This window comes from Rhinoraja longicauda, chromosome 22 (genome assembly GCF_053455715.1).
Source record: "Rhinoraja longicauda isolate Sanriku21f chromosome 22, sRhiLon1.1, whole genome shotgun sequence".
NCBI lineage: Eukaryota > Metazoa > Chordata > Chondrichthyes > Rajiformes > Arhynchobatidae > Rhinoraja > Rhinoraja longicauda.
The window spans coordinates 28,900,745-28,927,408 of NC_135974.1; the positions used below are offsets into that span (position 1 = coordinate 28,900,745).

Sequence of the window (26,664 nt, forward strand, 5' to 3'; positions counted from 1 at the left end):
CATAAGTGATAGGAGCAGAATTAGGCCATTCAGCCCATCAAGTCCACTCCACCAATCAATCATGGCTGATCTATCTCCCCTCCTAACCCCATTCTCCTGCCTGCTCCCCATAACCCCTGACACCTGTACTAATCAAGAATCTATCTATCTCTGCCTTACAAGTATCCATTGACTTGGCCTCCACAGCCTTCTGTGGCAATGAATTCCACATAGTGAATTGCTGCCGTGTCCCTCTAGTTTTGCTCCCACAGAACATGTGAATTTACAGTAAGTCTGTATTTAATATGAATATTAGTTGAAAGAGGCCCACTGAGTCCATGTCAACAATTAATCACCCGTTCGCACTAGTTCTATGTTGTTCAACTTTCTCATCCGCTCCCTACGTACCATGGGCAAATTAGAGAGGCCAATGAACCACCAGTCCCTCCTCATACGCAAATTATTAAGCAGTCCATTACAATGGGCGGCACGGTAGCGCAGCGGTAGAGTTGCTGCTTTACAGCGAATGCAGCGCCGGAGACTCAGGTTCGATCCTGACTACGGGTGCTGCACTGTAAGGAGTTTGTACGTTCTCCCCGTGACCTGCGTGGGTTTTCTCCGAGATCTTCGGTTTCCTCCCACACTCCAAAGACGTACAGGTATGTAGGTTAATTGGCTGGGTAAATGTAAAAAATAAAATTTAAAAAAATTGTCCCTAGTGGGTGTAGGATAGTGTTAATGTACGGGGATCGCTGGGCGGCACGGACTTGGTGGGCCGAAAAGGCCTGTTTCCGGCTGTATATATATGATATGATATGATAATATAGCCAGGGTAACATCATGTTCCAGGCACTCACCACCTCTGTGTAAAACAAAATTGCCCACACATCTATATACTAAAACTCTCGTTTGTTATCTTGTTTGTGACTGAACTTCAGCCAAAACGGTACATGGGAGCATGACAATTGTAGGCCCACCTTACTCACCATTGTCACTTTAGTGATAATGCAAGTAGTTTTATTGAAATCAGTCTTATATTTTTAAAGTTATTCACATTTTAACATTGAAAAGGAGGGGAGGGGAGGAGGGGGGAAGGGGGGAGTGGGGGAGAAGGGAAAGGGGAGGGGAGGTTGAGGAGTGAGGGGAGGACAGGGTGCTGCACATAAGGGGGGTTGAGGGGGATGGAGAGGGGGAAGGGGAAGTGGGGAGGGGAGGGGGAGGGTGTGGGGAGGGAGGGGGGTAGGAGAGGGTGCTGCACCAATGCAGGAGAGGTTTGGGCCCAACGGGTCCACTTGGTCTAGTCTCTTTTAAACCTTGCTCCTCTCACCTTATCCAGAATTTTATCATCCATATTCAATATAAAATATCTAGAATACCGAACTATTGTTCCAGAGACAAATACAGGTGCTCCCCGGCTTACGATGATTCCACTTGCGACTGTTCGACTTTGCGATAGTGCAAACCGCAGCGACCCGTAGCGAGCCGCCGCTTGCTTCCGGCCACGCGATCGCGTGTGTTAAATGCATTTCGACTTACGATACTCTTGGTTTGCGATGGGTTTCTCGGAACGGAACCCCATCGTAAGCTGAGGGTCACCTGTAGTGACCATGAATTTGCCACATTGTTTTAAAACTCCATAAGGGAAGCTTCACCTGGCCTGGTCAACATGTGGTTTCAGACTGACCTTTTGGAATAGCCCTAAAATGTCACTTTCTTTAGGTGGATTTAATAAACTGCAAGAAATGTTTCCCTTGGCCGTTATCCCCACATCCTGTGGATGAACAAAAAAGAAAAGTCCAGGGCTTTTCGAAAATAAATTCCTCTCCAACCTCCTCAGATCATACATTCGCGGGGATTTTGTTTAGAGATACAGCGCGGAAACAGGCCCTTCAGCCCATTGAGTCCACGTCAACCAGCGATCCCCGTACATTAACACCACCCTACACACACTAGGGACTATTTTATATTTAAACCAAGCCAAATAACCTAAAAACCTGTACGTCTTTGGAGTGTGGGAGGAAACCGAGGATCTCAGAGAAAACCCACGCAGGTCACGGGGAAAACGTACAAACTCCGTACAGACGGCACCCGTAATCGGGATTGAACTCAGGTCTCTGGTGCTGTAAGGCAGTTGCTTTACCTCTGCGCCACTGTGCTGCCCATGGATTATGCAGACTTTTCTGGTTGTGATATGTACAAAACTTGCTCTTTCATTGAGCAGTGTTCATCAATTTCTTGAATAACCTAGCATGTGCTTTTGTTTGAAAGGTACTTTCGAGCTTTTGAACCAGCTGAATGGGTGGATGTAGATCCAAACACTGGTGTCGTCACAACAGTGAAAGAGTTGGATAGAGAATCACCTTATGTGAATAAAAGTGTTTACACATTTACAGTACACGCAATTGAAGAGGGTAGGTTTTCTTTTCCATTTATTTGGGTGGTTGCTGACTTGTTTAAATGCGAAGGGAGGAACTACAGATGCTGGTTTGCACCAAAGATACACACAAAATGCTGGAGTAACTCAGGGGCACCGGCAGCATCCCTGGAGAGAAGGAATGGGTGATGTTTTGGGGTCAAGCAAGATCTCAACCTGAAACATCATCCATTCCTTCTCCCCAGAGATGCTGCCTGTCCTGCTGAGTTACTCCAGCATTTTGTGTCGATCTTGTTTAAATGTGTGTTTGAATCAAGTGTAACCATGACAATGATTGGCACTTGTTTATGTATATTATACATCTTACAATGTTGATAGGTGCCAGGCTAACCCTCAATTCATTTGAGTTGTTTAGTTTAGTTCAGTTTATTGTCACATGCACTGAGGTACAGTGAAAAGCTTTTCTGTTGCCCGCTATCCAGTCAGCGGAAAGACTATACATGATTCCAATCAAGCCATCTACATGATAAAGGGAATAATGTTTAGTGCAAGACAAAGTCCAGTAAAGTCTGATTAAATATAGACCGAGGGTCTCCAATGTGGTACAGTAGATGGTAGGTCTGGACTGCTCTCTAGTTAGTGATAGGATGGTTCAGTTGCCTGATAACAACTGGGAAGAAACTGTCCCTGATTCTGGAGATGCACTTTTTCAAACTTCTATATGTGTAGGAAAGAACTGCAGATGCCGATTTAAATCGAAGGAAGACACAAAATGCTGGAGTAACTCAGCGGGACAGGCAGCACCTCTGGAGAAAAGGAATGGGTGACCTTTTCAGGTCAAGGCCCTTCTTCAGAGACTCCATCTCCAGTGATGCTGCCCGTCCCGCTGAATTACTCCAACATTGTATGTCTACCTTCTATACCTCTTGCCTGATGGAAGAGCGAAGAAGATGGAGTGTCTGGGGTGAAACTAGTCCTTGATTATGATGGTGGCCTTGACGAGGTAGTTGGTGGAGTCAGTGAAAGGGAGACACAAAAAGCTGGAGCAACTCAGCGTGTCAGGCAGCATCTCTGGAGAAAAGGAATAGGTGGTGATGTTTCGGGTCGAGACCCTTCTTCAGACTTAGAGTCAGGAGAGAGGGAACCGAGAGATATGAAAAGGTACATGGAACAAATTAATAAAAGATATGCAAAAGGCAGATCAAAGCCAGCAGGGAAGGTGGAGCCAACAATGGTTCATTGTTGGCTGTGGGGAAGGTGATAACGAGGAACAGAAACAGTGAAACGCAGCAGGACAATGGCAGGGCAGTTGGTTTGTGTGAACGTCTAGGCTGCATTGTCAACTCTTGCAGTTTCTTGCGGCCTTGGAATTGGAGTTGTTCCCAAACCATGCGTTCCCTTGTCACGGACCATTTACTCCCCAGGGAAACTGGTGGAAGTAAAGCCATTTCATGTTGGTATTGACTGCATCCCTTTCCACTCTAGGCGAGATTCCTATGACGGCAACCGGCACAATGTCCCTCATTTTGGCAGACGTTAATGACAACATGCCGTTTCTTACGACCACACATGAAAGGATGTGTGACGATGGGGAAGTGCCCTTTGTAACGGTCGCAGCAAGTGATAATGATCTGGAGCCCTTCGGTGGCCCCTTTAGCTTTGAACTGTTGGACAATGAAGAACATATTAAGAAAAACTGGAAATTAGGCAAAGCCACAGGTACATATACATCGCATGTTTTCTTTAAATGTAGTAGAGGAAGGAGGAAAATCCTATGGTGGAACAAACGAAAAACAGGAAACGCTCAACAACTCAAGCACAATGCCTGAACTGACAAATTCCTATTTCAGTTTTCTAGCATAGAGTCGTAGAGTCATACAGCGTGGAAACAGGCCCTTTGGCCCAACATGCCCACACCGACCAACATGCCCCATCTACACTAGTCCCACCTTTGGCCCATATCCCTCTAAACCTATCCTATCCATGTATCTGTATAAATGTGTTTCAAATGTTGTGATAGTACCACATCAACTCTCGTCTCGGGCAGCTCATTCCTTATACCTACAATCCTTTATGTAAAAAAAGTTATGTTCTGCTGTTGACTTGTTTCGCTTGACATCCAATGAAGCACAAAGCTGTTCTTATGCAATATACTCTCTCAAACTTCTTAGACTGTGTATGATTTTATGCACTTCTATAAGATCACCCCTCAACCTCCTGTTCTCCAAGGAATAAAGTCCCAGCCTGATCAAACGTTCCCGATAGCTCAGGTTCTCAAGCCCTGACAACATCCTCGTAAATATAATGGGGGGGGGGTATACCATTTGGGCTAATTGTCGATATCTCTCAGAGTATTCTGTATTCTTTGATACATTATGCAACCACCAGCTCGTGATAACAGTGCACAGTGTTCTTAGCCTGTGCATATACCTATGCTCTCTCATTTTTTTCCCGTCAGATTACACCGTTCAGCTCGAGAGAGTAAGGCAAATTCCCATTGGAGATTACATCATACCTTTCATACTCCGAGATAGGCAGGGAATTAGCCAGGAAAGTTCGATGAATTTACACGTTTGCCATTGCGTTGATGGGAATACATGTCCTCTTCCAGAGCCTGCAACAACCATCTTGGGTGGAGTTGCTATTGGACTTCTCTTTGCTGGTTTATTATTCTTGATCTGTAAGTATACGCTGACCCGGAATATTCATATCACCTGTGAAATATTTTAATATTCTGTTGAAAAAAGGCAGCATTTTTCACTGTTCTGTGCTATTTTTGGTGATTCGAAAATACAAAATCTACCCCAGTTAAGCTAACAACATTCACGAGAGACACAATGTACTGCAGGTGCTGAATGGGACGGGTAGATGCACGGAGTCTCTTGCACAGAGTAGGCGAATCGAGAACTAGAGGACATCGGTTTAATGTGAGGCAGGGAAAGATTTAATCGGAACCTGAGGGGTAACATTTTCACACAAAGGGTTGTGAGGATATGGAACAAACTGCCAGAGTTGCGGCTGGGACTATCGTAACATTTAAGAAACATTTAGACTAGTGCATGGTTAGGACAGGTTTAGAGGGATATGGACCAAACACAAGGCGATGAGACTAGTGTAGCTGGGACATGTTGGCCTATGTGGGCAAGTTGGGCCGAAGGGCCTGTTTCCATGCAGTATAACTCTGTGTCTCTATGGCTCTATAGCTTATAGTTCTCTTTCAACCTGTATGGATGAAATTAGTGGTCAAATGAACATTAACTGATTTATTTATCTTAATATTTTGCAGTGGGTTTATGTCTACTCCTGTTTTGTTCGTGGAAAAAGAACTTTGTGAAACATTTCAGTGAACCATTGTGGACCTTGATTAAATACAATGATGAAGGAATTACAATAGACAGCAAGGTAATAATTGAAATGGGTTTTAAATCTCTGTGCTTTCTAATTTTATCATTACGCTAGACAAAATGGACCCGTTGGGCCCAAACCTCTCCTGCTTTAGTGCAGCACTCTCTCCTCCCCCCTCCCACCCTCCCCCTGCTCCTCTCTCCCCCCTTCCCTCCCCCTCCCCCTCCCCCTTCTCTCTCCCTAGAATGCATCTAGCTGGACAAGCTAGAATCTTGAATGTCATATTAGAATGCAAGATTTGAAGAAGTGTTTGAATGTTAGTCCACGTCGTGTACAGATTAATGCAACATGCTGTTTAAACCGTATTAGTTAATATCCATTTGCAGTTATAAAGTTGATTGTAACTCAGTCTTTTCAACCATATACTAAATTTACAATGTGTTAAATTATTTGATCTACATGATTTCTTTTTCCCTTACAGAAGCCACCGAGTATTCATTCATCAATAGTCTCCGTCTTTTCCAATAATGTGGAACTGGATGCTGGAAGAAATTTGACAATCCGTTCTGACATGCAAGGACATAATTATGGAAAAGTAGTAAGCAATTGGTCTTTACACTTTGAAGAATTGAACCTTGTGCTTGTGCTATGGTAAGCTAATGGGTGGCACAGCGGTAGAGTTGCTGATTTACAGCACCAGAGACCCAGGTTTGATCCTGAATACTTCTTCAGACTGAAGAATGGTCTCGACCAGAAACGTCACCCATTCCTTCTCTCCAGAGATGCTGCCTGACCCGCTGAGTTACTCCAGCATTTTGTGTTTATCTTCAATTTAAACCAGCATCTGCAGTTCCTTCCTAAATGATGTCATGTTTAATTTAGTTTTACCATAAACTCACTGCTCTTGTATTCCTTGCCTGATGGGTAAAGGCAAATATCCACTTTGGCTTCTTAACACCATATCTCCCTGTGTTGCTGCCTTTGTGAATTCTAATTCAAGCAACCAAAGTATCCTCTGTTCCTGAGTCCTACCATGAGTGTGGATATCTTAACCTTATCAGTCCTTCCAAAACACATCAACGGGCATTTTTCAGGATTAAATTCTATTATTATTGTGATTATTGTGCTCATTTTATCAACTCTTCAGTATTGTTCTGCAGTTCATTCCAGGCAGCATCCTTGTAAATCTGCTCTCCATCCATCTCCGTCACGTTGTCTGTGAATTTACTAAACACGCTTCCTACATTCACATCCAGTTCATTCATTTATCTAACAATTCTGGAATATCATATTAGAATGCAAGATTTGAGGCAGTGTTTAAATGAGCCTATTAGTCCACGTTGGGTACAGATTAATGCCACATGCTGTTTAAACTGTATTAGTTAATATTCATTTGCTATTATAAAGTTGGTTGTAACTCAGTCTTTTCCACCATCTACTAAATTTGCAATGTGTTAAATTATTTGATCCACATGTTTCTTTTTCCCTTACAGAAGCCACCAAATATTCATTCATCAACAGTGGATTCCAATGTTGTGGGACTGGGTGTTGGAAGAAATTTGTCAATCCGTTCTGACATACAAGGACATAATTATGGAAAGGAAGTAAGCAATTGGCTTCCACACTTTGAAGAATTGAACCACGCGCATGAGCTTATGGTAGACTAATGGGTGGCGCAGTGGTAGAGTTGCTGATTTACAGCGCCAGAGACACAGGTTTGATCATGACTATGGGTGAAAAACCTATCCTATCCATGTACCTGTCCAACTGTTTCTTAAATGTTGGGATGCATGCAGAACCTTGCAAACAATAAATGGCAATTATTCTTCCTATCTACTCCCATGCCTCACCCACGGAATCCTACCTCAAGCCAATACGTCAAACTGCATGAGTATAAATATGCTTTTGGCATTGGCCGAAGTGCACTGGACAGAACCCCTCCATTTTCATGAGATATCATGCATTTATAAGCCTTCCACACAGTCAGTCTTGTGTGCCTTCTTTCCATTCTTGCAGGGAGTCTGATCCATGTGTCTGTACCCTGAAACTCTACATTGGTAGATCTTCCACTTTCTACTTAACTCATCCACCCACCCTGAGAATCTCCACCTGCCCCATCTGTAGCAGGGTCTGCACATCCTAGGTAGGACTGGTGGTTCACACAGCGGGTGCTGGGTATGTGGAATGAGCCGTCAGAGGAGGTAGTTAAAAAAAAAATTGAAAATAAATATGAATGAAATAAACAACAAATAAAAAAATAGATGGGCAGCATGGTGACACAACGGTGCAATTTGCCAGAGACCCGGGTTTGATCCCAAATGCGGGTGTTTTTTATACAGAGTTTGTACGTTCTCCCTGCGACCTGTGTGCGTTTTCTCCGGGTGTTCCAGTTTCCTCCCACTCTCCAAAGACATACAGACTTGTAGGTTAATTGGCTTCGGTAGAATTGTAAATTGTCCTTAGCGTGCGTAGGATAGTGTTATTGTGTTGGGTGATTCGCTGGTTAGCACCGACTCGGTGGGCCGAGGAGTTCAGTTTTAGTTTAAATTAGAGATACAGTGCAGAAACAGGCCCTTCGGCCCACAAGTCCATGCAGACCAGCCACACCCTTCACACTAGCACACACTGCACACGAGGGACAATTTACAATTTACAAAGTGGAAGATCTACCAATGGAGACTATCAGGGTACAGACACATGGATCAGACTCCCTGCAAGAATGGAAAGAAGGTACACAAGGCTGACTGTGGAAGACTTGTAAATGCATGATATCTCATGAAAATGTAGGGGTTCTGTCCAGTGCATTTTGGCCAATGCTAAAAGCATATTTCTACTCATGTGGGGAGACACAAAATGCTGGGATAACTCAGCGGGACAGGCAGCATCTCCTCTGAAAAGTTGCCCATTCCTTCTCTCCTGAGATGCTGCCTGTCCCGCTGAGTTACTCCAGCCTTTTGTGTCTACCTTCGATTTAAAACAGCATCTGCAGTTCTTTCCTACACATTTTCTACTCATGTGGTTTGACGCATTGGCTTGAGGTAGGATTCTGTGGGTGAGGCATGGGAGTAGATAGGAAGAATAATTGCCACTTATTGTTTGCAAGGTTCTGCATGCATTCCACATTTAAGAAACAGTTAGGATAGGACATATGGATAGGGGGCCAAACGCAAACAGGTGGGACTAGTGTGGATGGGGCAATTTGGCCAGTGTGGGCAAGTTGGACCGAAGGGCGTGTTTCCACGCTGTATGACTCGATGATTGCCGAATCCTTGGAGAATCCTTGGAGTACAGGCCCCTAGTGAGACCGCACCTGGAGTACTGTGTGCAGTTTTGGTCTCCAAATTTGAGGAAGGATATTCTTGCTATTGAGGGCGTGCAGCGTAGGTTTACTAGGTTAATTCCCGGAATGGCGGGACTGTCATATGTTGAAAGACTGGAGCGACTAGGCTTGTATACACTGGAATTTAGAAGGATAAGAGGGGATCTTATCGAAACGTATAAGATTATTAAGGGGTTGGACAAGTTAGAGGCAGAAAACATGTTCCCAATGTTGGGGGAGTCCAGAACCAGGGGCCACAGTTTAAGAATAAGGGGTAGGCCATTTAGAGCAGAGATGAGGAAAAGCTTTTTCAGTCAGAGAGTTGTGAATCTGTGGAATTCTCTGCCTTAGAGGGCAGTGGAGGCCAATTCTCTGAATACATTCAAGAGAGAGCTAGATAGAGCTCTTAGGGATAGCGGAGTCAGGGGGTATGGGGAGAAAGCAGGAACGGGGTACTGATTGAGAATGATCAGCCATGATCACATTGAATGGCGGTGCTGGCTCGAAGGGCCGAATGGCCTACTCCTGCACCTATTGTCTATTGTCTATTTATTCAAGGAGCTTTTAGACAATAGACAATAGACAATAGGTGCAGGAGTAGGCCATTCAGCCCTTCGAGCCAGCACCGCCATTCAATGCGATCATGGCTGATCACTCTCAATCAGTACCCCGTTCCTGCCTTCTCCCCATACCCCCTCACTCCGCTATCCTTAAGAGCTCTATCTAGCTCTCTCTTGAAAACATCCAATGAACTGGCCTCCACTGCCTTCTGAGGCAGAGAATTCCACACCTTCACCACTCTCTGACTGAAAAAGTTCTTCCTCATCTCCATTCTAAATGGCCTACCCCTTATTCTTAAACTGTGGCCCCTTGTTCTGGACTCCCCCAACATTGGGAACATGTTTCCTGCCTCTAATGTGTCCAATCCCCTAATTATCTTATATGTTTCAATAAGATCCCCCCTCATCCTTCTAAATTCCAATGTATACAAGCCTAATTGCTCCAGCCTTTCAACATACGACAGTCCCGCCATTTCGGGAATCAACCTAGTGAACCTACGCTGCACGCCCTCAATAGCAAGAATATCCTTCCTCAAATTTGGAGACCAAAACTGCACACAGTACTCCAGGTGCGGTCTCACCAGGGCCCGGTACAACTGTAGAAGGACCTCTTTGCTCCTATACTCAACTCCTCTTGTTACGAAGGCCAACATTCCATTGGCTTTCTTCACTGCCTGCTGTACCTGCATGCTTCCTTTCAGTGACTGATGCACTAGGACACCCAGATCTCGTTGAACATCCCCTCTTCCTAACTTGACACCATTCAGATAATAATCTGCCTTTCTATTCTTACTTCCAAAGTGAATAACCTCACACTTATCTACATTAAACTGCATCTGCCATGTATCCGCCCACTCACACAACCTGTCCAAGTCACCCTGCAGCCTTATTGCATCTTCCTCACAGTTCACACTACCCCCCAGCTTAGTATCATCTGCAAATTTGCTAATGGTACTTTTAATCCCTTCTTTGGAAAAGCTCCAGTCATTTGGAGTTCTTGATTTATTTTGAATGGGGATGATTCACTTGTGCATAACATGTTCAGACTGGCATTAGGGGAATACAAACAAATTTATTTGAGATAACAAAGTTTGATATAGGTTCTCATAGAAACCTGAAAAAAATACCGTGCCGCCCAGAGGTTCAGTGGTGATACTTGACTGGCCTCACAAAGAGTTGTTATCCAGTTTGAATTTTTGACTATCATCACTCCACGGTGATTTGATGATTGAAATTCCGGATTTATTTACATTTTGAGTGGACTTCACTCCAGCAATGATATGACATTACCATTACTTTGGGTATAAAATCCACCTGGTGGAACTATGTAAATATATGGACAATGAGATCACAAGGATTCAACAAAGAAGACAGGACATATCAATGGTGGGTGTGATTGCTCCAATTAGTTCCCTGGGTTTTACATCTCTGTCCAATGACTCCACCAAGATTCCGTTCCGACAGAATTTATCATTGGCAGCTAACAATGACCTGTTTCCTTTAGATAGACACAAAATGCTGGAGTAACTCAGCGGGACAGGCAGCATCTCTGGAGAGAAGGAATGGGTGGCATTTTGGGTTGACACCCTTCTTCAGTCTGAAGAACAGTCTCAACCCAAAATGTCACCCATCCCTTCTCTCCAGAGATGCCGCCTGCCCCGCTGAGTTACTCCGGCATTTTATGTCTATCTTGGTTTAAACCATCATGCGCAGGCAGATAAGATTAGTTTATCTTAGCATTATGTTCAGCACAGGCATTGTGGGTTGAAGAGCTTGTTCTGTGCAGTCCTGTTCAATGTTCTACGTGCCATTACCTTTCCATCCTTGACAAGCTTGTCTCCATTCTTGGCAATTGTAGGGATGGTCTCTTTGGGTTTTGGCTACCAGTGGAGGATCCTTGTGGGAGTTGCAAGACCTCTTGTGCTCTTCCCAGCCACCATTTTTTCTTTTGCTGATAGTTTTCTGATCGGAAGTGCTTGAGGAGCAATTTCCTTTCCCTCGAGATCTGGAGGTCTCCTAATCCAAGAAAATCCTTTCTTTCTCATCCAACCTGTCTGGATAGTCTCAGGTAGCTTGAAGTAGTAGGGCATTTGAAGGTAGCCTAAAGTTGCCGATGAGGGTCAACCAAGCTTGGGAGCACTTTTGCAACATAAAATTTCCATAGTTCCTCATGGATTTGGGCATGGGACCAATCAGAAACATAAATAAACACAGCTAATTTTAGTGAAGATAGTAACTACATTTGAAAATGATTAATAATTTATAATTCAAGACAAAGTCTTCTCATTTAATCTGATTAATTTTAGACTTTGATGAAGTGGGACTCACTTTGAATTATTCATTTTTCTTTTTACTGCAGCAAATGTTCCCGTATGAAGATGATAGATGGAGAATGAATAACATGTCACAAAGACACAACATGCAGGGCTGGACTAACAGGCACAATTTGGTAAAAATAATTTACTTTGATGGCCAAGCTGATATCACGGAGATATTAATATTGGTCAGAGGTTGTGAACAATAGGTCTTTCGGTACGTTAACTCTGGGAGATTAGTTTTAGTTGAGTTTAGAGATACAGTGCAGATAAAGGACCTGTGGCCCTCTGAGTATGTGCCGACCAGCGATCTCCACTCATTAAGAGAAAGTGTATTTAGCTCTTCGGGATAAAGGGATCAAGGGATATGGGGAAAAAGCAGGAATGGGTACTGAGTTTAGATGATCAGCCATGATCATATTGAATGGTGGTGCTGGCTCGAAGGGCTGAATGGTCTATTCCTGCACCTATTTTTTTACGTTTACATGTTTCTATTAACATTATCCTACACACTAGCGACAATTTACGATCTTTATCGAAGCCAATTAATGTACAAACCTGTATAGTCCTGGAGGGGTAGGTGAATGTGGTGGGGAGATGGGCAGGCTGCCAATACTGGTAAAGGAATTTATAAGTAGGGAGAGACATTGGCAGGAAAAATAGATGACAGATTGATGGAGAGGTTCCAAGTTGAATGTTGAATACTTCAAGGGCGAGGAACTGGTCAGTCCAGATGCTGCCAGACGCTGAAAGGTGGAAAAACATCTCGTGATGATTTGTTATGGAAAAGAAAAACCTGATTTTGATGGAGTTATCAACAATGTGTTTTTTTTGGAAACGAGCAAATGAAGAAACAAACAGCCTTCATGAAGTTTGAAGAGGGGTCCCAAGCTATAGGTCACCCCATCCTTTTCCTCCTCCAGTGATGCTGCCTGACACTCTGAGTTACTGCAGCACTTTGTCATCGAGTCATCGAGTGATACAGTGTGGAAACAGGCCCTTCAACCCAACTTGCCCACACCGGCCAACATGCCCCTGCTACACTAGTCCCACCTGCCCACATTTGGTCCATATCCCTCCAAACCTGTCCTATCCATGTACCTGTCTAAGGTAGACACAAAATGCTGGAGTAACTCAGCGGGTCAGGCAGCATCTCGGGAGAGAAGGAATGGGTGAGAAGGAATACCTGTCTAACTGTTTCTTAAATGCTGAGAAATTGGGGTAACATAGAACTAGTGTGAACGAGTAATAGTAAAACGTGAATAGTAAAATTCAATCCACGGGATCATCTTTCAAGCACAAAATGCAGACTATTGTGGTTTTAACAATGCTGGTTTACCAAGAGCATCTTCAGGATGAAATTGTGCACAGTTGGAAATCAGTCTAGACGACTATTTGTTGCATCTGTTATTAACTGATGTAAATCACATGTCTAATTACAATCACAAAATGGACATACCTTCCATCATCGGCAAGAATTGGAACTTTCAGGGAAGCCTACATCTAAAGCCAAGGCATTGATATTGCTTGGTGATCGACTGTAAGACTTGAGTTAGAGGATGCGCACTGTGACGTTGGCCGTATCTGCCGGTCTTAGTTTTAAATGTTCAGGATAAAAAATGTTTAGAATAATGGATGTTCTATCACCAACTGTTCCTTCTGTGATCACAACCTTTGCACACAAGTCAAGGCTGCAGACTGCTAAACACTGCCCATTGATCATCCCTCCATGTAGTGGAGTGCACTGCTCTTGGCCCTGGACTTGATTGTAGCAAGGCATTTGGGGGGGTGTCCAGATGCAGCAGAGATTGTTTGCACCCATCCTGGACCTATACATCAGGAGGTGCAGATCAAGAGCAGCGACCAGCGATCTCCACTCATTAAGAGAAAGTGTATTTAGCTCTTCGGGATAAAGGGATCAAGGGATATGGGGAAAAAGCAGGAATGGGTACTGAGTTTAGATGATCAGCCATGATCATATTGAATGGTGGTGCTGGCTCGAAGGGCTGAATGGCCTATTCCTGCACCTATTTTTTTACGTTTCTATGTTTCTATTAACATTATCCTACACACTAGCGACAATTTACGATCTTTACCGAAACCAATTAATGTACAAACCTGTATATGCCTGGAGGGGTAGGTGAATGTGGTGGTGAGACGGGCAGTCTGCCAATACTGGCAAAGGAATTTAGAAGTAGGGAAAGACATTGGCAGGAAAAATAAATGACAGATTAATGGAGAGGTAGCAAGTTGAATGTTGAATACTTCAAGGGCGAGGTACTGATCAGTCCAGATGCTGCCAGACGCTGAAAGGTGGAAAAACATCTCGTGATGATTTGTTATGGAAAAGAAAAACCTGATTTTGACGGAGTTATCAACAATGTGTTTTTTTTTGGAAACGAGCAAATGAAGAAACAAACAGCCTTCATGAAGTTTGAAGAAGGGTCCCAAGCCGATAGGCCACCCCATCCTTTTCCTCCTCCAGTGATGCTGCCTGACACTCTGAGTTACTGCAGCACTTTGTCATCGAGTCATCGAGTGATACAGTGTGGAAACAGGCCCTTCGACCCAACCTGCCCACACCGGCCAACATGCCCCTGCTGCACTAGTCCCACCTGCCCACATTTGGTCCATATCCCTCCAAACCTGTCCTATCCATGTACCTGTCTAAAGTAGACATAAATAGCTGGAGTAACTCAGCGGGTCAGGCAGCATCTCGGGAGAGAAGGAATGGGTGATGTTTCGGGTCAAGACCCTTCATGTACCTGTCTAACTGTTCCTTAAATGCTGGGATGGTCCCAGCCTCAACTACCTCCTCTGGCAGCTTATACCATACTCCCACCACCCTTAAACTTACCCCTCAGATTCCTATGAAATCTTTTCCCCTTCACCTTAAACTTATGTCCTCTGGTCCTCGATTCACCTACTCTGGGCAAGAGACTCCATGCGTCTACCCGATCTATTCCCCTCATGATTTTATACCCTTTGGTGCCTATCTTTTATGAAGGTAACAGATTGCTGAAGGCTTAAAGGGAGCGACCCAAGATAACGATCAGCAAAACTACACGTGTAGACAGAAAGTTCACAAGTTCTAGGAACAGAATCAGGTCATTCGGCCCAATTCTGTCATTACTTTTTACAATCTACCTTTGCTAGCTTGAACAAACTTACTCCAGAGAAGTTTGACAAGCTACGCCTGAGCTCCTCAATGTGGGTGCAGACTCAAAATGGGTGCTGAGAGGGATCATTTCACTGAGCGTAGACAATCTAATACTATCTACAAATATTTTGTGGCTCGGCGGATAAAGCGCTAGTCCATTCACATAGAATTTATTTTATGTTCAGGGCCATTAAATTAAAAATTAACCATGATTTATTTTCATTGTAGGGAAGTGCATTACCTTTCGATTCAAGGAATTATTCATGCAATTATGGTGCCCAAGACACGCACATCAGGCAACATTCGGTAAGGATAAATTTTCTTATGTTACTATCCAAAACATTTATTTCGGTTCCAGCATGCTCAAAGTGGTACAGGAAACTAAAGTACAAATAGTGATCTTCAAAATAGCTTTGCACAGCTACTTAAAACATTGGTGACCTGACGCCGATCATATCTTCTAGATTTAATGAGGAGAAATTACTTATTCTCAAGTATAAATCAGTTCATTCAACCCATTGGGTCTGTTCTGGCTTCCATGGGGTGTATTTCCATCATTCCCATTTCCTTCATCTCACCCAAGGTGACCACCATGAAGTCCATGACAGCCATTGCCAGAGCAGAGCTATTTCATTGGATCCAATCCCACCCATCTTACTTTCCTTATGAGCCTGCAATGTGTTCTCTCTCAAATCCATTAACTCCCCTTTTATTATTTTGCCTCAACACTAAGCGGATAATTTAACCACAATCTGTGTGGCGGCACAGTGGCGCAGCTGGTAGAGCTGCTGCCTCACAGAGGCAAGGACTCGCGTTCAATCCTGACCTCGGGTGCTGTCCGTGTGGCCACATGGGTTTCCTCCGGGTGCTCCGGTTTCCTCGCACATCCTCTGTGCAAGGTGTGCAAGTTTACAGGTTAATTGGCCTCTGTAAAATTTGCTCTCAGTTTATTGGGAATGGATGAGAAATTGGGATAACATAGAACTAGTGTGAACGAGTAATAGTAAAACGTGAATAGTCAAATTCAATCCACGGGATCATCTTTCAAGCACAAAATGCAGACTATTGTGGTTTTAACAATGCTGGTTTATCAAGAGCATCTTCAGGATGAAATTGTGCACAGTTGGAAATCAGTCTAGACGACTCTTTGTTGCATCTGTTATTAACTGATGTAAATCACATGTCTAATTACAATCACAAAATGGACATACCTTCCATCATCGGCAAGAATTGGAACTTTCAGGGAAGCCTACATCTAAAGCCAAGGCATTGATATTGCGTGGTGATCGACTGTAAGACTTGAGTTAGAGGATGCGCACTGTGACGTTGGCCGTATCTGCCGGTCTTAGTTTTAAATGTTCAGGATAAAAAATGTTTAGAATAATGGATGTTCTATCACCAACTGTTCCTTCTGTGATCGCAACCTTTGCACACAAGTCAAGGCTGCAGACTGCTAAACACTGCCCATTGATCATCCCTCCATGTAGTGGAGTGCACTGCTCTTGGCCCAGGACTTGATTGTAGCAAGGCATTTGGGGGGGTGTCCAGATGCAGCAGAGATTGTTTGCACCCATCCTGGACCTATACATCAGGAGGTGCAGATCAAGAGCAGCGACCAGCGATCTCCACTCATTAAGAGAAAGTGTATTTAGCTCTTCGGGATAAAGGGATCAAGGGATATGGGGAAAAAGCAGGAATGGGTACTGAGATTAGATGATCAGCCATGATCATATTGAATGGTGGTGCTGGCTCGAAGGGCTGAATGGCCTATTCCTGCACCTATTTTTTTACGTTTCTATGTTTCTATTAACATTATCCTACACACTAGCGACAATTTACGATCTTTACCGAAACCAATTAATGTACAAACCTGTATATGCCTGGAGGGGTAGGTGAATGTGGTGGTGAGACGGGCAGTCTGCCAATACTGGCAAAGGAATTTAGAAGTAGGGAAAGACATTGGCAGGAAAAATAAATGACAGATTAATGGAGAGGTAGCAAGTTGAATGTTGAATACTTCAAGGGCGAGGTACTGATCAGTCCAGATGCTGCCAGACGCTGAAAGGTGGAAAAACATCTCGTGATGATTTGTTATGGAAAAGAAAAACCTGATTTTGACGGAGTTATCAACAATGTGTTTTTTTTTGGAAACGAGCAAATGAAGAAACAAACAGCCTTCATGAAGTTTGAAGAAGGGTCCCAAGCTGATAGGCCACCCCATCCTTTTCCTCCTCCAGTGATGCTGCCTGACCCTCTGAGTTAATGCAGCACTTTGTCATCGAGTCATCGAGTGATACAGTGTGGAAACAGGCCCTTCGACCCAACCTGCCCACACCGGCCAACATGCCCCTGCTACACTAGTCCCACCTGCCCACATTTGGTCCATATCCCTCCAAACCTGTCCTATCCATGTACCTGTCTAAAGTAGACATAAATAGCTGGAGTAACTCAGCGGGTCAGGCAGCATCTCGGGAGAGAAGGAATGGGTGATGTTTCGGGTCAAGACCCTTCATGTACCTGTCTAACTGTTCCTTAAATGCTGGGATGGTCCCAGCCTCAACTACCTCCTCTGGCAGCTTATACCATACTCCCACCACCCTTAAACTTACCCCTCAGATTCCTATGAAATCTTTTCCCCTTCACCTTAAACCTATGTCCTCTGGTCCTCGATTCACCTACTCTGGGCAAGAGACTCCATGCGTCTACCCGATCTATTCCCCTCATGATTTTATACACTTTGGTGCCTATCTTTTATGAAGGTAACAGATTGCTGAAGACTTAAAGGGAGAGACCCAAGATAATGATCAGCAAAACTACACGTGTAGACAGAAAGTTCACAAGTTCTAGGAACAGAATTAGGTCATTCGGCCCAATTCTGTCATTACTTTTTACAATCTACCTTTGCTAGCTTGAACAAACTTACTCCAGAGAAGTTTGACAAGCTACACCTGAGCTCCTCAATGTGGGTGCAGACTCAAAATGGGTGCTGAGAGGGATCATTTCACTGAGCGTAGACAATCTAGTACTATCTACAAATATTTTGTGGCTCGGCGGATAAAGCGCTAGTCCATTCACATAGAATTTATTTTATGTTCAGGGCCATTAAATTAAAAATTAACCATGATTTATTTTCATTGTAGGGAAGTGCATTACCTTTCAATTCAAGGTATTATTCATGCAATTATGGTGCCCAAGACACGCACATCAGGCAACATTCGGTAAGGATAAATTTTCTTATGTTACTATCCAAAACATTTATTTCGGTTCCAGCATGCTCAAAGTGGTACAGGAAACTAAAGTACAAATAGTGATCTTCAAAATAGCTTTGCACAGCTACTTAAAACATTGGTGACCTGACGCCGATCATATCTTCTAGATTTAATGAGGAGAAATTACTTATTCTCAAGTATAAATCAGTTCATTCAACCCATTGGGTCTGTTCTGGCTTCCATGGGGTGTATTTCCATCATTCCCATTTCCTTCATCTCACCCAAGGTGACCACCATGAAGTCCATGACAGCCATTGCCAGAGCAGAGCTATTTCATTGGATCCAATCCCACCCATCTTACTTTCCTTATGAGCCTGCAATGTGTTCTCTCTCAAATCCATTAACTCCCCTTTTATTATTTTGCCTCAACACTAAGCGGATAATTTAACCACAATCTGTGTGGCGGCACAGTGGCGCAGCTGGTAGAGCTGCTGCCTCACAGAGGCAGGGACTCGCGTTCAATCCTGACCTCGGGTGCTGTCCGTGTGGCCACATGGGTTTCCTCCGGGTGCTCCGGTTTCCTCGCACATCCTCTGTGCAAGGTGTGCAAGTTTACAGGTTAATTGGCCTCTGTAAAATTTGCTCTCAGTTTATTGGGAATGGATGAGAAATTGGGATAACATAGAACTAGTGTGAACGAGTAATAGTAAAACGTGAATAGTCAAATTCAATCCACGGGATCATCTTTCAAGCACAAAATGCAGACTATTGTGATTTTAACAATGCTGGTTTATCAAGAGCATCTTCAGGATGAAATTGTGCACAGTTGGAAATCAGTCTAGACGACTCTTTGTTGCATCTGTTATTAAAACTGATGTAAATCACATGTCTAATTACAATCATAAAATGGACATACCTTCCATCATCGGCAAGAATTGGAACTTTCAGGGAAGCCTACATCTAAAGCCAAGGCATTGATATTGCTTGGTGATCGACTGTAAGACTTGAGTTAGAGGATGCGCACTGTGACGTTGGCCGTATCTGCCGGTCTTAGTTTTAAATGTTCAGGATAAAAAATGTTTAGAATAATGGGTGTTCTATCACCAACTGTTCCTTCTGTGATCGCAACCTTTTCACACAAGTCAAGGCTGCAGACTGCTAAACACTGCCCCATTGATCATCCCTCCATGTAGTGGAGTGCACTGCTCTTGGCCCAGGACTTGATTGTAGCAAGGCATTTGGGGGGGTGTCCAGATGCAGCAGAGATTGTTTGCACCCATCCTGGACCTATACATCAGGAGGTGCAGATCAAGAGCAGCGACCAGCGATCTCCACTCATTAAGAGAAAGTGTATTTAGCTCTTCGGGATAAAGGGATCAAGGGATATGGGGAAAAAGCAGGAATGGGTACTGAGTTTAGATGATCAGCCATGATCATATTGAATGGTGGTGCTGGCTCGAAGGGCTGAATGGCCTATTCCTGCACCTATTTTTTTACGTTTCTATGTTTCTATTAACATTATCCTACACACTAGCGACAATTTACGATCTTTACCGAAACCAATTAATGTACAAACCTGTCTATGCCTGGAGGGGTAGGTGAATGTGGTAGTGAGACGGGCAGTCTGCCAATACTGGCAAAGGAATTTAGAAGTAGGGAAAGACATTGGCAGGAAAAATAAATGACAGATTAATGGAGATGTAGCAAGTTGAATGTTGAATACTTCAAGGGCGAGGTACTGATCAGTCCAGATGCTGCCAGATGCTGAAAGGTGGAAAAACATCTCGTGATGATTTGTTATGGAAAAGAAAAACCTGATTTTGACGGAGTTATCAATGGGCAAATGAAGAAACAAACGGCCTTCATGAAGTTTGAAGAAGGGTCCCAAGCTGATAGGTCACCCCATCCTTTTCCTCCTCCAGTGATGCTGCCTGACCCTCTGAGTTACTGCAGCACTTTGTCATCGAGTCATCGAGTGATACAGTGTGGAAACAGGCCCTTCGACCCAACATTGGCCGTATTCTTTAGCGTTTTGAAGCCTTCTGATGGGGTTGATTGTTGTTTTGTGCTGCTCCATTTGAACTGGGGGGGTTTTTTGTGCCTGTGTGCTGTGATGTCTGTTTCTTATTGTGTTTTTAGTACCTGCTCTGATGTACAGTACTTTGGTCAACGTGGGTTGCTTTTAAATGAGCTTTTATAAATAAATTTGACTTGACTTGACTTGATGTACAAAACTGGTTCATGATCAGCTCAACTCTGATCATGCTTGATGAGATCTTAGTGCGAGATATAGAATCAAGTCAAGTCAAGTCAAGTTTATTTGTCACATACATGATGTGCAGTGAAATGAAAGAGGCAACGCCTGCTGATTGTGCAAAAAAAAGTTGCAATTACTGCATATTAATTAAAATTAATACAGAAAAGAAAATTTAGTCCCTGGAGTTATAATAGTTAACAGTCCTGATGGCCTGTGGGGAAAAACTCCGTTTCATCCTCTCCGTTTTCACAGCGTGACAGCGGAGGCGTTTGCCTGACCGTAGCAGCTGGAACAGTCCGTTGCTGGGGTGGCAGGTGTCCCTCATAATCTTGCTTGCTCTTGATCTGCACCTCCTGATGTATAGGTCCTGCTGGGGGACGAGTGTAGTTCCCATGGTGCGTTCTGCCGAACGCACTACTCTCTGTAGGGCCTTCCTGTCCTGGGCAGAGCTGTTCCCAAACCAGACTGTAATGTTGCCGGACAGGATGCTCTCTACAGCCCCAGAGTAGAAGCATTGAAGAATCCTCAGAGACACTCTGAATTTCCTCAGCTGTCTAAGGTGGTAAAGGCGCTGTTTTGCCTTACCCACCAGTGCGGCAATGTGTGTTGTCCATGTCAGATCCTCCTTGATGTGGACTCCCAGGTATTTAAAACTGCTCACCCTATCCACAGTAGACCCATTTATTTCCAGTGGCGTGTGGAGGTCCTTGGATGTTGACCCCTTCTAAAGTCCACAATCAGCTCCTTAGTTTTTTTAACATTCAAGAGGAGCTATTGTCCTGACACCAGAGTGCCAGATCAGCCACCTCCTCCCGGTAGGCCTTCTCATCGTTGTTGGAGATCCGGCCCACCACCACAGTGTCATCAGCAAACTTGATGATGGAGTTTGAGCTGAACCTGGCCACACAGTCATGTGTGTACAGGGAGTGCAGATAGGGTTGTCCATCTGCACATAACTTCCCATAACGTGAGAAGAGCTATAGGATTTATAAGCATGTTTTGTTCTCTATTGTCTGTGATCTAGATTTACGCATTGTCAAAGTTGCCAGTGGCAATGTAAGTCAACCTGTTTATTGGGCACATTGCCACGATATTGAATCATCGGAAGCAACGCAGACCACTGTCGTGCAGCGTAGGTTTACTAGGTTAATTCCCGGAATGGCGGGACTGTCGTATGTTGAAAGGCTGGAGCGATTGGGCTTGTATACACTGGAATTTAGAAGGATGAGGGGGGATCTTATTGAAACATATAAGAAAATTAGGGGATTGGACACATTAGAGGCAGGAAACATGTTCCCAATGTTGGGGGAGTCCAGAACAAGGGGCCACAGTTTAACAATAAGGGGTAGGCCATTTAGAACGGAGATGAGGAAGAACTTTTTCAGTCAGAGAGTGGTGAAGGTGTGGAATTCTCTGCCTCAGAAGGCAGTGGAGGCCAGTTCGTTGGATTTCAAGAGAGAGCTGGATAGAGCTCTTAAGGATAGCGGAGTGAGGGGGTATGGGGAGAAGGCAGGAACGGGGTACTGATTGAGAGTGATCAGCCATGATCGCATTGAATGGCGGTGCTGGCTCGAAGGGCTGAATGGCCTACTCCTGCACCTATTGTCTATTGTCTATTGTCTATTGTCTATTGTAACATCACCAAAAGTCCAATTAGAAGACTAATGCCTTTGATGAAGCAAAAATGATAGGTAAGAATGTGACGGGCTGAAGGGCCTGGTTCTGTACTGTACGACTTTGATAATTATGGATGAATTGTATAAGTCGATAGCTGAGGATATTCTTCGTCCAAGCCCACACCTGGTTTCAAAGCAGCAAACTTAATTAAAACAAAGCACGTATTGTTAAATGAAGGAAATTTAAAAAAAAGGTTTTCATGCAGTGATTGAAAGTATCTTCACAGAACATTGCTGTAACTGATTGTAATTTTGTAGGCTGATTGTACACAAAGAAAACTATGGACACAATTAATCAAGTGTAACCCTAATAACGCTTTAGAAAATATTGGTCAAATCTCTGACATAACACTTAAAAAAATATTATTGCAAGTAAAAGGGATTGATAAATATAAATAAATAACAGCAGATTCCTTGTTTAAGGAACAGCTTGAAACAAAGCACAAGGAGCTTGAAAATCACTGGTGAGGAGGAGCATTTTTTGTGCAATCTGTAAAATAATTTTTATCAAAAAAAGTAATGAGCAGATACTTATCGGCACTGTCTGAAGAAGGGGTCTGAGCCGAAATCAGTTCCTGTGGATTGGAGGGTAGCTAATGTTATCCCGCTTTTTAAGAAAGGAGGGAGAGAGAAAACGGGAAATTACAGACCAGTTAGTCTGACATCAGGGGTGGGGGAGATGCTGGAGTCAATTATAAAAGACGAAATTGCGGAGCATTTGGATTGCAGTAACAGGATCGTTCCGAGTCAGCATGGATTTACGAAGGGGAATTCATGCGTGACTAATCTAGAATTTTTTGAGGATGTAACTAGGTATATTGACAGGGGAGAGCCAGTGGATGTGGTGTACCTCGACTTTCAGAAAGCCTTCGACAAGGACCCACATAGGAGATTAGTGGGCAAAATTAGAGCACATGGTATTGGGGGTAGGGTACTGACATGGATAGAAAATTGGTTGACAGACAGAAAGCAAAGAGTGGGGATAAATGGGTCCCTTTCAGGATGGCAGGCAGTGACTAATGGGGTACCGCAAGGCTCGGTGCTGGGACCGCAGCTATTTACAATATACATTAATGACTTCAATAAAGGGATTAAAAGTACCATTAGCAAATTTGCAGATGATACAAAGCTGGGTGGTAGTGTGAGCTGTGAGGAAAATGCTATGAGGTTGCAGGGTGATTTGGACAGGTTGTGTGAGTGGGCGGATGCATGGCAGTTGCAGTTTAATGTGGATAAGTGTGAGGTTATCCACTTTGGTGGTAAGAATAAGAAGGCAGATTATTATCTGAATGGTGTCAAGTTATGAAAAGGGGACATACAATGAGATCTGGGTGTCCTAGCACATCAGTCACTGAAAGGAAGCATGCAGGTACAGTAGGCAGTGAAGAAAGCCAATGGAATGTTGGCCTTCATAACAAGAGGAGTTGAGTATAGGGGCAAAGGGGTCCTTCTGCAGTTGTATAGGGCCCTAGTGAGACCGCACGGAGTACTGTGTGCAGTTTTGGTCTCCAAATTTGAGGAAGGATATTCTTGCTATTGAGGGCATGCAGCGTAGGTTTACTAGGTTAATTCCTAGAATGGCGGGACTGTCATATGTTGAAAGACTGGAACGGCTAGGCTTGTATACACTAGAATTTAGAAGGATGAGAGGAGATCTTATCCAAACATATAAGATTATTAAGGGGTTGGACACGTTAGAGGCAGGAAACATGTTCCCAATGTTGGGGGAGTCCAGAACCCGGGGCCACAGTTTAAGAATAAGGGGTAGGCCATTTAGAACGGAGATAAGGAAAAACTTTTTCAGTCAGAGAGTTGTAAATCTGTGGAATTCACTGCCTCAGAAGGCCAATTCTCTGAATGCATTCAAGAGAGAGCTAGATAGAGCTCTTAAGGATAGCAGAGTCAGGGGGTATGGGGAGAAGGCAGGAACAGGGTACTGATTGAGAATGATCAGCCATGATCACATTGAATGGTGGTGCTGGCTTGAAGGGCCGAATGGCCTACTCCTGCACCTATTGTCTATTGTCTATTGAAACATCACCTATCCATTTTCGCCAGGGATGTTGACTGACCCACCTGAGTTACTTCAGCACTTTGTGTCCATCTTTACTTATAGGCACTTGCTACGTAGATTTTGTGGAATGTCCGAGTGGTACAAGGTAAAACACACACTTTGACACCACTTGTGCTGAATTTATTTGGGAAGCCAGTAAACTGAGTCAACCGCTTGTGCAGAGGAACACTTTTGAAACAGGTGACGTCCGCATTGTTGTAACTTTAAAGGTACCTGCCGCCTTAAGTCTAAGGTACGGGAGCTGCCAATATGGAACCATCAATGGAGGGGGGGGGGGGGGGGAGTGGTTCTCCTACATTGGTAGCGGCATTGAGTATAAGACTCGGGAAGTTATGTTGCAGCTTTATACCCTGAAGGAAGTTTGAAGAAGGATTCCGAACTGAATAGTCACCTGTCCTCTCTCCCCGGAGATGCAGCCTGACCCGCTGAGGTGCTCCAGCACTTTGTGTCTATCTGCAGCTTTAGAGGACTTATTTGGAGTATTGTGTGCTGTTCTGATCACCCCATTACAGGTAGGATGTTGGAGGCTTTGCAAGGGTGCAGAGATGTTTTATCAGAAAGCTGCTTGGAATAGAGCACCTGTGCTATAGAGGTTGGTCAAACTAGGGCTGTTTTCTCTGGAGGTTGGAGTTTGAGGGGATACCTGATAGAAATATAAAAGATTATGAAAGGCATAGGTAGGGTAGACAGTCAGAATTTGTATCATAGGCGGGAAATGTCAAAGACTAGAGATCATAGGTTTAAGGTGAGAGGTGGGTGGGGGGGTTTAAAGGAGATGTGCGGGGCAAGTTTTTTTACACAGGAGATGGTAGATGCCTCAACTGTGCTGCCCGGGCTAGTGATGGTGGCATTTCAGAAGCTTGTGGATATGCAGGGAATGGGGGGATATGGATCATGTGCAGGCAGGGGAGGTAAGTTTAACCTGGTTTCATGTTCAGCATGGACATTGTGGGCCGAAGAGCTTGATCCAGTGCTGTACAAGTGTTCTTTGTTTTTGTGACGTATCTGAGGCACATTTCCTCTTTACTAAATCATCTGCAGTATTCTAACTCTTCTGTTCATTACAAAACTGTGTTTACTTGGCTGCTGTCTCGGTAACATTGGCCTGTAAAACAGGGGAGAAATTGGTCTGGAAATATAATTTTAAAGCCAATTTCCAGGCACAATCGACCCCGAAAATGGAAAAAACTGCAGTTTCAATTGATAAAGTGATAAATTAATGCGCTTCTCAGAATAATCCCGATTTTAATGCTTAGGAACATACTGATTTAAGAACAATTTCAATGTAAAGAAGTGCAAAAGCATGAACCACAGAGTATCTAATTTGATTTCAAATTATGTTTTTAGGATCTGGACAAATATGCTGCAGAGGCTATCCATAAGCCCCGAGTATATAGCTACGAAGGAGAAGAAGCAAGCCTGCTAACTCTTGAGTCCATCAGCAAATTTGATGATAACATGAGTTTGAGCTACTTGAATGATTTGGGACCAAAGTTTAACGCATTGGCAAAAATATGTCAGGAGACCCATCCGCAACTAAATCAACAGCAATAGGTCAAAAACTGCAGATGCTGGTTTAAATCGATGGTAGACACAAAATGCTGGAGTAACTCAGCGGGTCAGGCAGCATCTCGGGAGAGAAGGAATGGGTGACGTTTCGGGTCGAGACCCTTCTTCAGTCTGAAGAAGGGTCTCGACCCGAAACGTCACCCATTCCTTCTCACCCGAGATGCTGCCTGACCCGCTGAGTTACTCAGGTATTTTGAGTCTACCAGCAATAGGTTAAAGTTGTTACATCAGTGCCTGTTACTTTGAAAATATCCATTTAATTTACACAATTTCTCTGTGTTATTTGGATGTGAACAAAATGAGTTCATCAAGGTTCTATATGCATTAACAGCTAACAGCCTGTTGCAGGGTCTCATCCCAAAACATCACTTATCCCTTTTCGTCAGAGATGCTGCCTGACCTGCTGAGTAACTCCAGCATTTCGTGTCTATCTTAGACAATAGACAATAGGTGCAGGAGTAGGCCATTCAGCCCTTCGAGCCAGCACCGCTGCAGATGCTGGTTTAAATCGATGGTAGACATCTTCAGTTACTACAAGTTGTAACTAGATGGCACATCGAGGTAACCAAACTTAATTACTTTAATAAAGATTTCACATTATATGTTCATGTTCATAAGTTATAGGAGCAGAATTAGGCCATTCTGCCCATCAGGTCTACCCCGCCATTAAGCCCAGGCTGATCTATCTTTCCCTCTCAACCTCATTCTCCTGACTTCTCCCCATAACCCCAGACACCCATACTAATCAAGAACCTGTCACTCTCTGCCTTATAAATGTCCATTGATTTAGCCTCCAAAGCCGTCTGTGGCAATGAATTGGACAGATT

The 26,664-nt window shown here is 43.8% G+C and overlaps 1 protein-coding gene across 1 annotated transcript in view; it reads left to right on the forward strand.

Moving 5' to 3' along the window:
• The window catches only part of LOC144604598 (cadherin-like protein 26), a 44,515-nt gene extending 18,693 nt beyond the window's left edge, over positions 1–25,822 (forward strand). Inside the window, exons 9-17 of the mRNA XM_078419218.1 lie at positions 2,248–2,390; positions 3,839–4,072; positions 4,812–5,033; positions 5,640–5,755; positions 7,192–7,302; positions 11,937–12,026; positions 15,281–15,358; positions 18,193–18,270; positions 25,616–25,822. Of these exons, the coding sequence (XP_078275344.1) occupies positions 2,248–2,390; positions 3,839–4,072; positions 4,812–5,033; positions 5,640–5,755; positions 7,192–7,302; positions 11,937–12,026; positions 15,281–15,358; positions 18,193–18,270; positions 25,616–25,822 (1,279 nt within the window). The remainder of the gene's footprint in view (positions 1–2,247; positions 2,391–3,838; positions 4,073–4,811; positions 5,034–5,639; positions 5,756–7,191; positions 7,303–11,936; positions 12,027–15,280; positions 15,359–18,192; positions 18,271–25,615) is intronic.
• The last annotated feature ends 842 nt before the right edge of the window (positions 25,823–26,664 follow it).